The following is a 16,295-nucleotide window of genomic DNA, read 5'->3' as shown; positions in this document are numbered from 1 at the left end:
TAACCAGAGATGCTTCCCCTCCTTTTCCAACCCTCAGGGTTTATTAGGCACCTGCCCTCAGCACCTCCTCCCCACCCCCGACACACACATTCATTTTTTTCTCACAAAAATTCTCCTTATTAAACCTGTGCTTCTTTCAGTGTAAATATTGTTTATTTAGTATTTCTATGTGTATCTTGGGGGACCAGAACACACACCATGAAGTTAAATTTAAAAAATTAAATGGCATGCAGGCTGTGAACAAATTTAAAAAGAGTATCTTGAAAGATCAGAGGAAATTACAGTAGCTAGTTAGTATCACTGTGCTAAGAGCAGTTGACTTTTATGCAATTTTGAATTATATTTCATGGTTTTCAAGGAAATTTAATGCAGTGTTTAGGAGCATTGGCTGTGAAATTTTGTTTCTCTGATAACTGGCTGCAGAGTCATTGGCAAAGAGTTTAAACATTCTAGAACACAGCTTGTAAAATGAGGATGCAACTTGTACCTACTTTGCAAGATCAGGATGTACAAATAAAACAGTATTGTACAGTGTAGAGGGCAGTGCTGGTATTTGTGAAGAAGCTATGGCAAACACCTTTGAGTCCTTCCTTCTTTGATTTACTCATAATTTTCAGATATTCTCTTTCTTAATTTGAAGAATATTACTTGGTGATAGATAAGTTAAAAATCCCCTCATGTCTGACATACCATCTCTTCTTAGAGACCTTTGGGGAAACACGATTCACCCCTGATGCCAGACTTCTCCCACAAACAACTTCCTAACTTAGATGTGGGCTGCTCTCCTAACTCTCAGCAACCCCTGCCCCAGTTCTCACAGCCACCTCATGCCCATCACAGAACATGCCAATCCAATAGCTGAGGAGCCCCGTGGAGATGAAGAAAATGCCACAGTCTTTGCCACCCAAGAACACACCATGTGCTTTTCTCAGCACAGCACAAAGAATCAGAGAATGTGATCTTTCAGGCAGGTGATTTCATTATTTAGGTTAAGGCAGCATTAACATTGACTTCCTAGGAACTCTTACAAATTCATAACAGGAAATATTGCAGGATTCATATTCACACCAAAACAATAAACAGGGTGAAAAAATCTGAACACATCTAAGTTCCTGGTGTGATTCCCAGGTTTTTTCCAACCTCAGCAAAGACTACAGTGATTCAGAGCAATGCACAGGAATTACAGAACATCTGCACTCACACAGTCTAGTGATACACAGGGATGAAGGGGACATCCATCAGAACGCACAGGATCCAGTTGTTTTGAAGCTTTCCCTTCTCCTTCATATACCTTTCCTCCATCTTTTTGATGGCACAAAGGGCATCTTGCTGCAGCTAACAAACTACAGGTAACATTCGGAGGTATTCAGCTTACAGGAGGCATGCCTGTCTGGTTCCCTCTCGGCCACCCCCACCCCCACGGCTGTTGCTTAAGGACCTTTGAAATTGCCCACATGGAATCTGGCTTCTCTCCGATGCAGGGGAGTCCTCCACAGGGACCACACTGCTTAAACAGCCCTGGGTGAGTGACTCACTACCTCTGAGGGAGGCTAGCTCTGTAGCCAGATTGTGAGGACTACCTCCTCAAAGACAATGTGCTGGTTCTATTTCCGCACTCTAGAGAAGGAGTGCGTCAGCTCTCTCCCTCCCTCCCTCCCTCCCTCCCTCCCTCCCTGTCTCTCTCTCTCTCTCTCTCTCTCTCTCTCTCTCTCTCTCTCTCTCTCTCTCTCTCTCTCTCTCTCTCTCTCCATTTGAATTTCTCTAAAGAGCAACCCAACATGTGCTCTTCTCCAGCAGAGCCACACTTACCTGTGAACCAAAGGCAGCCTGACCGTGCATGTGCCTTGCTTGCCCCTCCTTCCATGTATATTTCATCTTTTTCTCTACATGAGCCCCACCACCACCAATGGCATAAGCTTCAAGTTACAATATTGAACCCTCTTCTTTCTATCACCTTCAGAGATGAAAAGTAAACTCCCCAAACTCGCCAAGGAACACTCTGTGGAGTCCCTTATTCGACAGTGACTTTGCTAATCTTCTGAAGAGCTATCTATGAGGTCACTTACTGTCATTCACTCTACAGTTGCTATAACAGGCAAGCATCCTCCTTTGTCAAGCTTACTGCTGTCATCGCCACAGCAGGCCAATGGTGGCCTTAACCTGTTAGCTGCTTGTGCTTTCCCAGTAGCTCACTGTGGATGACAAACAAGTGACCTTTGGACTTCTGAGCATTAAGCACTCTCAAGCACAGCCCTTACCCGTGTCCCTCCTAGAGTTGGTTTACAATTATTCTCCCTTGCCACAATCTCTTGGAATATCAGTTCTACTCTTTGACTTTTCAATTTTTCATCAAATGAAAATCACATGAATTTGTTTTTTGTTAAAAAAAAAAAAAATGAGTCTTTTCCACCAACCACTGTACCACATCCATCCTGTGACCTACATAGGCTATTTCTCATTAATATTTGTGGAAGGCTGTGTTGCTTTCTTGCAAGAAAAAATATAAAAAATAAATAAATACTAGTGTCAGCAACTGAGCACGGAACTTGAAATATCCTACCCATGCATAGCTGTGGGCTTTACTTTTGTTTTCTCTTCAAATAAACATTGTAAAATCACTTCTGAAATAAAACAAAGGTTAGCAGGGCAGTTGATCCATTGGAAATGTGTTTGTTCATAATACTAAATGTTAACTTAATATATTCTCAGCTTTGGTTTCTTAGAGAAAAAAGTATCTAAATCTACACTAAAAATCATATTACTGGAAGAATAAAGTATGAAGTGAGCATTCATTATTTTTAATTCAATAAAATTACTTTTCTTTTCAAAATTATGTCTTGAACTTAAAGAGACATCTCTTTTCTAGTAGGAAATGCTCACCCTATATAGGAAAGACAGATAATACCCAGTGAAAAAGTGTAATAACTATTATAGTTATCTGAGATTCACTGACCCTCCCCTATGTTCCAATCTCTGTATTGTACATTTCACTTATACTAACATATTAAAATGACCTCATAGCTCTTAGTGTAATGAGATAAAGGTTATACAATAGTATTTACTCTCAAGTCACAGAGCAGAGATAAAATATATCTCTTCCAGTCAATTAAATTAGAGAAGAAAGAATTAAAGAAAAGTTACTCTTGCCATGTGTCCAAAATTTACCAATATTTTAGTAAAACCAAGACAGAACTGTTTTCCTTGAAACATGCCTATGAAATGAAGTGATTTAAAAGCGTTGAATAACTCAGTAGCTGTTGAATGACTTCACAGAGTTAGAATAATCATACTGCAATTGTCATGCTGCTTCCTAATATTTCAGTTGGTCCTCCATTGGGCTCCATTATGAAGAAGACATCAGAGACAAGGATGTCCTAGAAGTGACATTGACTGCATGTATTTCTCTGGGTGACTGAGATGGACAGTTGATAGGGCAGACCTATGGAGTATGGGAGGCTCTGTATGAAGACCTCTTGAGTCTCTCTTCACACTCCACATAGTTACACTGAGGAGCCTTCAGGGTCATGTGAGAATGAAGGATTGTTGGAAATGTGTCTAGGGCCAGGCTTCCTCCAGGAGCCATACTTCTTATGACTTAGTTGACTTTTATCCCTGGAAACACTCGGACATTCAGAGTTAATCACAAATTAAAGAGCAGTTTTTTCCTACTGCTTGTCCTAAGCATGGCGATCTCTATTCCCCCCTGAGGAGGACAGCACCCACCTTCTAATACACAACAGCCCCCTCTGTAGACACGTAACAGTTACCAAGGCTTTCACAGTCTAAGTTTTAAGCCAGTCTCAGGTCCTCTCCCACACGTGCTGAACTCAGCTAACTTTCCTGCAATTAGGTTCAGCCCCTGGGCTCACCTCTCCTTCAAGCTTCCCCCTACCTCAAAACCATAAAGACATTTCCGAAGCATGTTCTAAAGAGGGAAATCACCCTCTGACCATTTAACGACTCACATCTGTTCCCCACATCCGTGAAACACCCAGCCAGATATGAGCTAAGACAAGCTGGTAATATGTCATGGGTTCCAGTCTTGTCATAGGTCCACATATCATCACTTAATGCTCCCATGCCTTCTATGGCGTTATCCCTCCAAAATTTGGCCTGGTTAGCATTTCTTTATCCATGGAGCCTTAACTTAAAGGTGTCATTGGTATTTGGGAAGGATTTCTCTGCCCCTTCTACATTCTACCTCACTCAGATGTAAATGTCTAATCTGTACTTAGGGCAGCATCTTAATGCTTCCACAGATGAGAGTTAATTATCGGCCTATTCATTTGTTACCCAGATTACTTCCTTGAATGGAAAGACTGCTTCCCATCCAACTTAGTATCCTTATTATCCATAAATATCCATGAAACATGCTTTGTAATTAGTGACAATCCACAGGTGTAAGTGGATTCTAAGGACAAATCAACTCTTGTACTGCTTCAGACTGAATTGCTTCACTTTCACAAGCCCCCTGAGGATGTGAGCTACTTAATACTCACATAATTCAATAAAATAGATGTTATATATCACGGATTGGAAATCTGAGGTACAGAGAAACTGTGTGGCCTGATGTATATCAAGGAGTTTGCACAATTCCTTGTACATAATAAATTTTCAACAAAAATGAATAGCTACTGTCTTATTTTTCTCTTAAATCTCAACATAAAAGAATATGGTTATTTTCAAGTTTAAAATCAAAGTTCTCCCAAGCTGCACATAGGAGGTTTTACATAAGATGGGCTTGATTAATAGTATCCTGAAAGTTTTCTTCCTTTGGGCAGATGTGAAGGCAAGTATCACATGGCATATGAAGACACCGTGATATTGGTAATAAGGTCACCATAGCAACTGTGTATGATCACAAAGAGAGTCGCTGTGCATGGACCACTGTTCCTCTCTGCATACATTTGTATAACTGATCATGTGGAAGAATCAGCATGATTCAGTCCAATTGCTAAGGCTGCAAAAAGGAACAAGGCAGGAAATCAGTCTTTACCTATTACCCAGGATATAATGAGCATCTCCATCCACGAGAAGCAGGATGTTTTCATCCTGAACAGCTGCCGTGCATTATCTGTGCTGGTCTCATTAGGGAGGAGCTTGGTGCCTTCAAATCTGTCAGCTGCATTCATGACGAGCAGCCCCAGGAAGATGGTGAAGGAAGCTGCGTGCGCTACAAACTTCATGAATGGTCCTCGCAATATCTTCCCCATCTGCCACAAACACATAACAGAAATATCTTAGTATCGTTCTCTCTCTCTCTCTCTCTCTCTCTCTCTCTCTTTCTCTTTCTCTCTCTCTCGTTCTTATTACTGTTTCAGTCTCATCCCATGACTGTTTAGGTTATTGGTTTCTTCTTGGCTTAATTTTTGACAGTTTGAATAAATCAAGAAATTAATCTATTTAACATATTTTCCAACTTAATAGAGAACAGGTTTTTACAATATTCTGTTTCTTTTGTGTATGTTGCAATGATTTTCCTGGCTCTGTTCATTTGGGTGCTCTCATTCTTTCTTTTGGTTAGTAAGCCACAGCTCTGACATTCTTGTTTATCTTCTCAAAGAACTAGCTCTTAGAATCAATGATTCTTTGCATTGTTTTCTTTGTTTCCATTTCATTAATTTCAGCTTTTTAAAAGTTTTTCTTCCCATCCGCTGGATTTGTGTTTGGATAAAATAATCAGAAGAATATCATAATACTAAACATATCTGAACCAAACTCTGGTGCACCAAATTTCATACAAAGGATGGTCATGGAACTAAAGACACAAATTAACACAAGCCTAATAATAGTAGGCAGTCTCAATGTCCCACTTTTTACAATAAACAGATAACCTGCACAAAAAAATGAACAGAGAAACAGCAGAGTTAAATGAGATCTTACATCCAATGGACCTAACAGGTATCTGTGGAATAGTCCACTCAAATGCCAGGGAATAGATTCTACTCAGCAGCACCTGAGAGCCTGAGACACAAAGCGAACAAAGCAGAAACAATTGAAATAATCCCATATATCCTATCAGACCACTACACAACGCAACTTAAAATCCACATCAAACAAAACAAAACAAAAAGTTGTATAAACTCATTTGGGTTAAACAACTCATTAGTGGATGATGTGTGGATCAAAGAAAAAAATCAAGAAAGAAATAATAACATTCTTGTAACTAAGTGATATGACCAACAAACACATACTGAGAAAGAGATCATAAGCAAACTCTGCTTTATAATATCTCCAAGGACATTAAGACATCTAATAATAAATCTATTTTTAGGTGAATGAACTTTACAATGTAAACTTCAAATCCCTGAAGAGTGAAAAAAAAAATCGTAGAAAATGGTGGGAGTGCAAACTTATACAACCACTTTGGAAATCAATCTGGTTCTTTCTGAGAAAACTGGAAATAGCTTTATCACAAGACCCAGCTATACCACTTCTGGGAATATACCAGAAAGATGATCCACCATGCAATATACCAGAAAAATGATCTACCATACAACAAGAACATTTGCTCAAGTATGTTCATAGCAGCTTTGTTCACAGTAGCCAGAACTGGAAACAACCTAGATGTCCCTCAACAGAAGAATGAACACAGAAAATGTGGTACATTTACACAAAATGGAATACTGCTCAGCTATTAAAAACAAGGAAATCATGAAATTTGCAGCCAAATGGATGGAACTGGAAAAGATCATCCTGAGTAAGGTAACCCAGACCCAAAAAGACAAGCATGGTATATACTCACTTATACATGAATATAAGCCCAACATAGATGTCCTCTGAGAGACTCCACTCAGTGGGGGATCAGGACAGATACTGGCTACTCACAGCCAGACTCTGGGCAAAGCAATGAGAGTTGTATGGAAGAATCAGGACATGGAAAAGACCCAGAGTGGTCAGGAGCACCATGAGGAGACCGTCAAAGCCAACAGATCTGGGCCCAGAGGGGCTGCACAAACTGATGCACCGACCAAGGACAATGCATACAGAGGACCTAGACCCTCTGCTCAGACGTAGTCTATTGGCAGCTCATTCTCTATGTGGATCCACTCGTAAGGTTAGCAGGGACTACCTCTGATGTGAACTCTGGAGCCTGTGATTTGACCACCTCCCTTCGGCAGGGTAGCCTTGTGGAGCCACAGAGGAAGAGAATGCAGTGTATCCTAATGAGACCTGATAGGCTGTGGTCAGATGGTAGGGGAGGAGGGCACCCCTGTCAGAGGACCAGGGGAGGAATGGGGCGGGGGTGACGAGGGAGGAAGAGTGGGAATGGGAGGATATGAATGAGAGAGTAACAATCGGGATATAAATTTATTTTTAAAAAGAGTAAAAATTTAAAAAAAAAAACAGGAAAAAAGGATAGTAGAAAACGGAAGCATGTCCCATGCTCATGGGTTGGTATGAAAATGGCCATCCTAGGCATAGATATTTGTAGACTCAATGCAGTTCCAGTCGAAATACTATAACCTATTTTACAAATAATTTTTAAAAGTCCTAAACTTCATAGGCAATCAAAAAAGCCCAGAGACAGTCACAGCAATTCTGAGAAAAGAAAAGAAAAAAGAAAAGAAAAAGAAAAAGAAAACCACTGGGGGATTGTTATTCTAGACTTCCAAATATATTGTAGAGCTATGATAATAAAAGCAATCTAGTATTGGTACACACAGAGACAGGTAAACTAATGGAACAGCATAGAGAATCCAAACACGACCGCTTCTAACTATACCTATCTGCTATTTGATTAAGAGGGAAAAAAAACATACACCAGAGAAAAGACAGCATCTTCAACAAATGGTGCTAGGAAAACTGGATGTCTGCATGCAGAGGAATAAAATTAAATACTTATCTATCATGCTGTACAAAAAAAAAAAAAAATTAGGTCCACGTGGATCAAAGACCTCACGTCGAAATGTAAAACTGAGAAAATGCTAGGAGAAGACATAGACAGCAGCCTATGTAACAAATATGTAAGACTATACAGTCTGAGGAAGTTGTATTTATATATAAATATATATGTACAAAACGATTAATGAAAAAGCACGAATTTGAAAGCCAACAATGGGGCTCATATTAAGTGTTTGGAGGGAGGAAAAGGTATCAAGGAGCAAATGTCCTTGTTGTATGGTGGAGCATCCTTTTTTATAAGCCCCCAAAAATATTTTACAAATATTTCAAATGGGCTAGGGATATAAACAAAAGCTTTCCATAGAAGAAATGGCTAAGAAGTACCGCAAAAAATGCTTATCACCCTTAGCAACTAGTAAAATGTAAACTTAAAGAACTGTGATTTAAACTCACCTAATTCAAAATGACTAAAAATGAAATAACTTATAACAAATGCTAATGGTGCTGTAGAAAAAGAGGAGGAACCCCTGCTGTCTGATGATGGGGATGAAGGCTGGCTCAGCCTCTCTAGAACTCAGTATGGAGAACCCTCAAAACACTAAAAAGAGGTCTACCGTTTCACCCAGCTGGGTGTGCCACTCCTTGGCATATGCCCAAAGGATCAGCATCTTACACCACTGATACGTGCTCAACAGTGTACATAGCCACTTTATTCACAAAATCCAGGAACTGTCCTGCAGCAGAAGAAAAATGAGAGACACAGAACAAATAGTACCAAAGATATTTGATGAGGCCTCAAGGCACCATATTGTTTTAGTTTACCAAAAATTACAGTATATATATATATATATATATATATACAATATTTAGAAAATTATGGCTGATTAGTATTCCATTGTGTAAATGTGTAAATGTACCAGTTTCTTCATCCATTCTTTGGTTGAGGGGCATCTAGGTTGTTTCCATATTCTGGCTATTACGAATAGGGCTGCTCTGAACATAGTTGAGCAAATGTCCCTGTTTTATGGTAGAGCATCTTTCTGATGTATGCCCAGCAGTGGCATAGCTGGGTCTTGCAGTAGCACTATTCCCAGTTTTCTGAGAAAGTTCCATATTGATTTCCAAAGTGTTATATAAGAAAATTATGCTGCTATGCAACTTGACTGACAATACTCCCCATAAGAACCAACCGCTAAGAAAAAACTCAAGTAACCAAGTATAAGAAACCACTTTTGAATGGTTGGTAAAGGTAGTCCTAGCAACTTCCTGAACAGTATAGACTAGAGATGTAGCTGTTGAGTGCCTCTCAGGGTTGAGTGGCCTCATCACTGAGGGTATCCCGCACTTAAGACATGGGTGATTCTTGCTCTGGATATGACCTGAAAAGCCTCTTTCATATGGTCCAGCTAGCTTCTATGTATGCTGCCCTACTGAGCTGCAATGCCTATAAACCACAGAAGCTACCAGCAAGGTATGCATAAAGGCCCAATAAGTGGCACTCACATGTTGGCAGTAACCAACTGCTCTCTCACTGGATTTATGGTCCACTCAGGAGGAGAGAGACTATGCATGGTACTAGAACCCTAGCCAACTTTCCAGGGCTAGTGTGGTCATGGAGTTTAAAAAAGACAGGCAGATCTGGATCCTGGGGTCCTCCTCAAACTAAGGCACCAGCCAAGGAGAATATAGGCAGTAAGCTTCGAACCCCTACCAAGACCTAGCCGAAGAACATGACACTCTCCACTGTTGAGTGAGAGTGAGATCTGACTCTCACACGAACTCTGGTGCCCCTTTTCTGACCATGTCCCCCAGATGGGGCGACCCGGTGGCACTCAGAGGAAGGATAGCTAGTTACCAAGAAGAGACTTGATATTCTGAGAGCATATATAGGGGGAGGAGGTCTCCCTCGGTCACGGACATAGGGGAGGGGAAAAGGGGAGAAATGGGAGGGAGGGAAGAATGGGAGGAAACAGGGGAAGGGCTAACAATCGAGATGTAATATGAATAAATTAATAAAAAAAAAGATGGAAAAAATTTTAAAAAAAAGAAGAAGAAAAAAAAAAAAGAATACTACCCACACTTTCTTACACAATCATGATTCCTTTCTACATTCTAAATTCTTTCTTTATATCCACATGTACGTGTAGCTACCATCCCTCATGAAAGAAGTCTTTTGCTAAGCAAATGGAGACCAGCACAGAAAACCACTCCTGGACACAACACAGAAATCAACAGATCAGTCATGGGTAACCCTGTCTAATAGATGATCTACATCACAGCTGTTGCATGACTCAGGGGACTTCATGGAAGGCAGGCAGAAGTATCATGAAGCTCAGAACACCAGAGTGTCTGCTGTGAAAGCGTCTCTCCTAGAACAGGCTGAATAAGCAAGAAAACAGTAACCAATGAACAAAGAACTAGAAGCAACTATTGACGTTGGGAGGAGACTTAGCCTCTCTTGCGGTGGGGCGGGGTGAGCTTTATCGGTTGTCTAAATGAACAGTGGTTAGCTCAGGAAACATACACACAGCATCACCACCAAAACGAAGTTGGTAAGGGAATACACATACATCCATACACACAAATAAATGTGTGTAACAATAGTAATAAAAAAAAAAAAAAGGCTACCAGTTAGAGAGATGTGGGATAGTGGGAGTTCAGGGGCTGGGATTGGGAAGATAAAGGGATGGGAGAGATTAATGTAGTTCTATTTCAATTAAAAACACTTTAACAAAAGAAAATTATGCAAGCCGGGCATGGTGGCACACTCCTTTAATCTCAGCACTTGGGAGGCAGAGGCAGGCGGATTGCTGTGAGTTCGAGGCCAGCCTGGTCTACATTGTAAGTCCAGGACAGCCAAGACTACACAGAAAAACCTTGTCTTGAAAAAAGAAAAGAAAAAAAGAAAAAAGAAAAGAAAAAAAGAAAAGAAAACCGTCAAAATTAACAAAATTTTTAAAAATTATGCATTTAAAATAATTAAAAAGAAGTGCTTCCCTTTAAGCATTTTTTATCTTACTCTCAGGTTTTCACCTATGAGCAAATGACAGAGAAACAAGGACCTTGTGAAGTTATATATTCCTAAAGCTTTGCTCATATTTTGTGGATATATAAGTAATATTTTAAATAAAAGCATCAATTTAGCCAAAGATATCATTATTAAAATAAATCAGTTCTTTGGCCCTTTAATAATATTTAGCTCATTGCTGATGAGAATACTTCATCATCATTCCAAGAATAAATGATAGCCAATAAAACAAAATTTTGATATGAGAAAAATACTTTGATAATGTTCATTTAAACTGGCTGTTTGCCTCAGTGCTTATAAATTAGGGTTGAAAACAGATGTCAGAAAGAGCCGTGACCAGAGCAGAAGAAGTGGTGAAGGGAAACAGATAGTGAAGATTCAATTAAAATTTGAGAAATGTGTAAATCTGAAACAAACCACAGATGTGCTGAATGAAAGCTTCAGGGGCCTTGGGAAGGCCTCAGGATTTTCATTCACTGCCCACAAGAAAAGAGGACTATTCTCTTTAGAACAGTTGTCAGGAATCCATGGCCACAGGGTGTGATCAGGGATGCTTGGACACTGCCCTCCACCTCCTGAGGGCTTGGGGAATAGGAGTAAAAGCAGAGTAAAAGCAGAGGTGCAGCCGCGTCCAGGAGAGGGCTAGTTAGGACACATGCAGCCAAGAGAGTCTAACTCAGAAAGACAGGGAAATAGAAGATGCTGAAGATCATGTGAGACTTCAGCAGTTGGCTGTAACCATACTTCCTAACAGTTAACTCCTCTACCAACCTACCATCAGTTGCAAGTCTGGGCAGATTTCTTAACCTTACTAGGCTCAAGTGTTCTTACTGTAAAATTGGAAGTCATCATGCAAACCCATGCTTCTGAAGGGCTTTACCTAGTGTCGGGCTGGGATCCACGTATGGGGATGTTTCATGGTGTTTCTACTGTACGAGACCATGGGAGTTGTAAACATTGAGGATTGCAGACTTTCAAATATACTAAGGGCGGGAGGGGTATGAGGTAAAATGACTAAAATTTATCCTATAAAGACATAAAACTGCTAAACAAAAGTTTTAACTTTAAGAAGAATTTGTCATTTCTGTAAAAATAGGAGTGTCTGAGGAAGTGCAGGTTCTTAGGTTCTTAGGTTCTTGTTGCTAAAACCTGGCAAACTGAGTTCAACGCCTGAAATGCATATGGAAGTGAAAGGAAAAAAACAAACTCCACAAAGCTGCCCTCTGATCTATGGCACATACACATACATGCACACATACATGCACACATACACACACAAATGCATGCACACACAAACACACAGAGAGACACATGGATACATGCACACATGCACACACATACATATACACACATGCAGTACACACAAACACCCACACAAGCACATGGATACATGCACACACACACATAAGCACCAAGCACACTCACACATAGACACAGAGAGATACTCACATACATACACACAAACATGCACACACACAGACACACAAAGATACACAGAGAGACATACACACACAGAGAGATATACACACACATGAATGCATACACACAAAAACACACACAGAGACACACGCACACATATACACACAGACACATGCACAAACATGCACACACACACACACACACACACACACACACACACACACACAGAGAGAGAGAGAGAGAGAGGAGAGAGAGCGAGAGAGAGAGAGAGAGAGAGAGAGAGAGAATAATAAGTGTTTTGGGGGATTGGAATACAACTTTCATAAGAAAAATTGATATGTAAAAAACAAAAAATATTTAATTAAAAACTTCACTATAAATATCATTTCTAATAAATCTATTACTAATAGTGTGTCAATGTGTACTTTATACATCATCAAGTTTTAGTCTTATGTATTATAATAAGGGAGACATTCCATGGTGGTGGATTTCACTTTCAGGAGAAAGCACAGTGTTTCCCATGGTCTCTAGCATCATTGCTGTAAGTAGCCAAGACGTACCCACAGCATAAGAGCCCTTGTACCAGCATCCCAGCGAGCATCCGTACACAGTCCCTCAGTGCCTAAAATGCTGGCAGTGTGTCTGGGGTAGAGACAGCATGCTGGAAGTGCTGATGTGTGTTCTCCCCCCACATAACGATGCTTACAATGAATCCCGCCTTTGTCTTGGAACTGCATTCATTGTCTGATATGTCTACCCTGCACACAAAATAGATGGCCCAGAGGATGTTTGTCTTTGAATTATTTCAGTCAGCCTCTCAGCCTTGAGACTTACACAGAACTAAAAAGACAGCTTCAAAAATGTGAAGGAAAGATTGTTAGCGACGCAACCTTTGAACTCATATGCCTGTTAGCAGAACGGTAGGTCAGTATTCCTCAGGCTTGGTGTAGTGGACCTGTAGGCTCAGCTACGTGTGAGTCTCACCAGAGGATCACAAGGTCAAGGCCTGAGTGTCAACTTGGTGAGAGAGCCTATCTCAAAAATAAACAGTTCAAAGAGAATTATAGATGGAGCTCCATGGTAGAGAGCTGCCTAGCATGCCCAAGGTCCTGAATTCAACACTCAGTCCTGAAAAATAATTCTTCATTCTGTTTGAACTTTCACCAGGAAAGCAAGAGAAGCCTGGTTTCCACCAAAGCCTGGGCAAACAGACTATGCTTAAAAATCAGGGACCATTGCTGCGTATCTACAGTGCAAATTCTCCCTGTGACAGATAGTCTTTACAGGAAACGAGCCTTATAGAGCACTTGTATGGTTGTTCTCTGTTCCCACAAGCTAATATACAGACAAAATACATCTCTCATTTCAAACACTGTTGCAGGAGAAACAAAGAAAGGAATAATGATCAAATCTGAGGAAAGCCTTTCATGGATGAGCTCAATGCACAAAATTACTTGTAGCTCTACACTTAGAGAAAAAAGGATATAACTCAATAGAGTGACATTTTATTTCACATATAGGTAGTGACAATATTTTGTTTCAGGTGAATTTTCAGAGTTTTTTTCTGTTTCTATTGTAAGTAAGCAATATTTTTTAAATATTAAAAAAGATAAGCCACTGTAGAGTGCTCAGCCTATATAGGGCATTTATGCTGCACCATGACCTCCCAGGGCTTAGGAATCACCCTGACAGAAAGGGAGGAAAGGCTGTAAGGGTCAGTGGTGGTGGGTGACTGCAGCCAAACAGTGTCTTCTGGACATGACAAGGCCATCGTACATGTAAGCTGAACATGGCTGTGATTTTTGCACAAGACATGTGCAAATAGAGCCGGACAAAGCCTCAGCGTACTGTCAGGGGGAGGAGGTCATGAAGATCCACCCCTGGATGAAGAGCTGTGGACACTGATGGCTGCTGGGAGTGGGACCCTCCATTCTCTCTAGGGATGCAGTTATGAGAGCTGGCTGCCCATGCACTGATGACTTATGGGAGTGAGACTCTCCATACTCTCTAGGGATGCAGTTATGAGAACTGGCTGCCCATGCACTGGTGACTTATGGGAGTGGGACCCTCCATTCTCTCTAGGGATACAGTTACGAGAGCTGGCTGCCGTGCTCTGGCAGGCAGCCTACGCCCACGCATGCTGACAGCACTTTATGACCTCAGTGGGTTCCTTAAAAGAGCACACAAAGTTGGGGAGACACAGTGGTGTGTATAGGGAAAGGAATGCGGTGTGGATTTGTTCAAATACACTACATGCGTGTATGCAATTCTCAAACAAACAAACAGAAAGTTTACTTAAACCATGTGCTTCCACCAGATTTTCCTTTTTGGACCTAGAACTTTGTCTACTGGGAAGAATGCAAGTACAGACAGATTGCAGGCCTCACAGACATACATACCTTGCTGCACGGAGCGCACCAGTATATGAGAGCCAGGAAGGGCAGTCCAACGGCGACTGCAAGGACCACGAGAAACTTGACTGCCATGGTCTGCTGCCGTAAGCCGGAGAGGTTCTCATACCATATGGAGAGGAGCTGTTGCTGGCAGTTCGGATGAGCTACAAACTAGCGGTGAGATGGCGCAGAGAACAGTTAAAGACAGACCCAGCATAGGCTAGCCTCTGGACTTCCAACACTCTGTTTGTGCTTTCCCGTGGGAGATGCAGTTAGAACTAGAGTGCCAGCAAGACATCTAACTAACAGCATCAAGCAAACCGCACTAGACCTGTGCTATAGCATATAGATTCAGACACTCCTGTTCATCCGCTCTCCCCGTGACTGGTGGGTTGTCTTTTAAAGCACAGAAAACATTTGGGTTTTTAACATTAGAAAGAGATTTGCAGCTATTTTGCACAAGTACCTTTAAAGAGCAATTTTAAGGTCATCCTAGCTTAAATATGTAAATATAGTTTGCTTATCAAGATTTGGTTTTAATTGTGTGTGCATATGTGTGTGTGTTGTGTGAGTGTGTGTTGTGTGAGAGTGTGTGTATGAGTGTGTGAGTTTTAGTATGTGAATGTGTGTGTATTGAATGAGAGTATGTGTGAGTGTGTATATGGAGAGGTGTGTGTGTGTGTGTGTGTGTGTGTGCACATGCACACATGAGTCTATATGCCATCAGAAGCCAGAAGAGGGGGACATCATACCCCCCAGAAGCTGGAGTTGCAGGCAGTCTGTAAGTTTTCTAATATGAGTGCTAGAAATTGAACTTTGTTAGTCTGTAAAAAACAGTGTGTGCTCTTAACTGCTGAGCCATCTCTCCAATCCCAAATCACTGTTTCAAAATAAATCACATTTTCCTTTCAATAGTCTGAAGTGGTGTGCTTCCTGCAGGAGTCACATTAATATCTGCATCTGTGTCAGTTCTACCCAGCCAGCTCCACTGGGAGCCCCTGATGTCTTCTTAAATCTTTCAATTAAAAATGTCTCTTCTAGAATTCTTTCTTCTCACACACTTAATTTGAATAATGTGTTTTCCTCATATTTATTTATGTTTTTTATAACAGAGTTTAACATTAGTCTGTATACAAAAAAAGCAATCATCTAAAATAAAAATTCATAAGGAAAAATCAGGTTATGTTAAAAAAAAAAAAAAAAAAAACAAAGACAAAAACTCCAGATGAGTCTTAAGGATGGTTCATCCCAAAGACAAATGAACATGAAGCACATAGTTCATCTGTCCAGCAAGGCAAAACTTGAGCACAGGCACTGTCAGGAAGATGGGGCCCTCTCTGCACACTGTGGGGAGAATGAGCCCCTCTCTGCACACTGCATGGAGGATGAGCCTCTCTCTGCACATTGTGGGGAGGATGAGGCCCTCTCTGCACACTGCACGGAAGATGATCCCCTCTCAGCACACTGTGGGGAGGATGAGGCCCTCTCTGCACACTGCACGGAGGATGAGCCCCTCTCTGCACACTGCATGGAGGATGAGCCCCTCTCTGCACACTGTGGGGAACTGGAAACTGGATGAACCTTTTTCAGAGGGAAACTTACAAAATAGT

The 16,295-nt window shown here is 41.0% G+C and overlaps 1 protein-coding gene across 1 annotated transcript in view; it reads right to left on the bottom strand.

The window, feature by feature from the left end:
* Positions 1-16,295, bottom strand: part of Trpc6 (transient receptor potential cation channel subfamily C member 6) — a 117,346-nt gene that overhangs the window by 18,537 nt on the left and 82,514 nt on the right. Inside the window, exons 4-5 of the mRNA XM_051155900.1 lie at positions 14,692-14,856; positions 4,997-5,213 (exon numbers count right to left, since the gene is read on the bottom strand). Of these exons, the coding sequence (XP_051011857.1) occupies positions 4,997-5,213; positions 14,692-14,856 (382 nt within the window). The remainder of the gene's footprint in view (positions 1-4,996; positions 5,214-14,691; positions 14,857-16,295) is intronic.

The sequence above is a fragment of the Acomys russatus genome, chromosome 14, assembly GCF_903995435.1.
Source record: "Acomys russatus chromosome 14, mAcoRus1.1, whole genome shotgun sequence".
In the NCBI taxonomy this organism is placed as follows: domain Eukaryota; kingdom Metazoa; phylum Chordata; class Mammalia; order Rodentia; family Muridae; genus Acomys; species Acomys russatus.
This window is presented reverse-complemented; position numbering and strand designations above follow the sequence as displayed.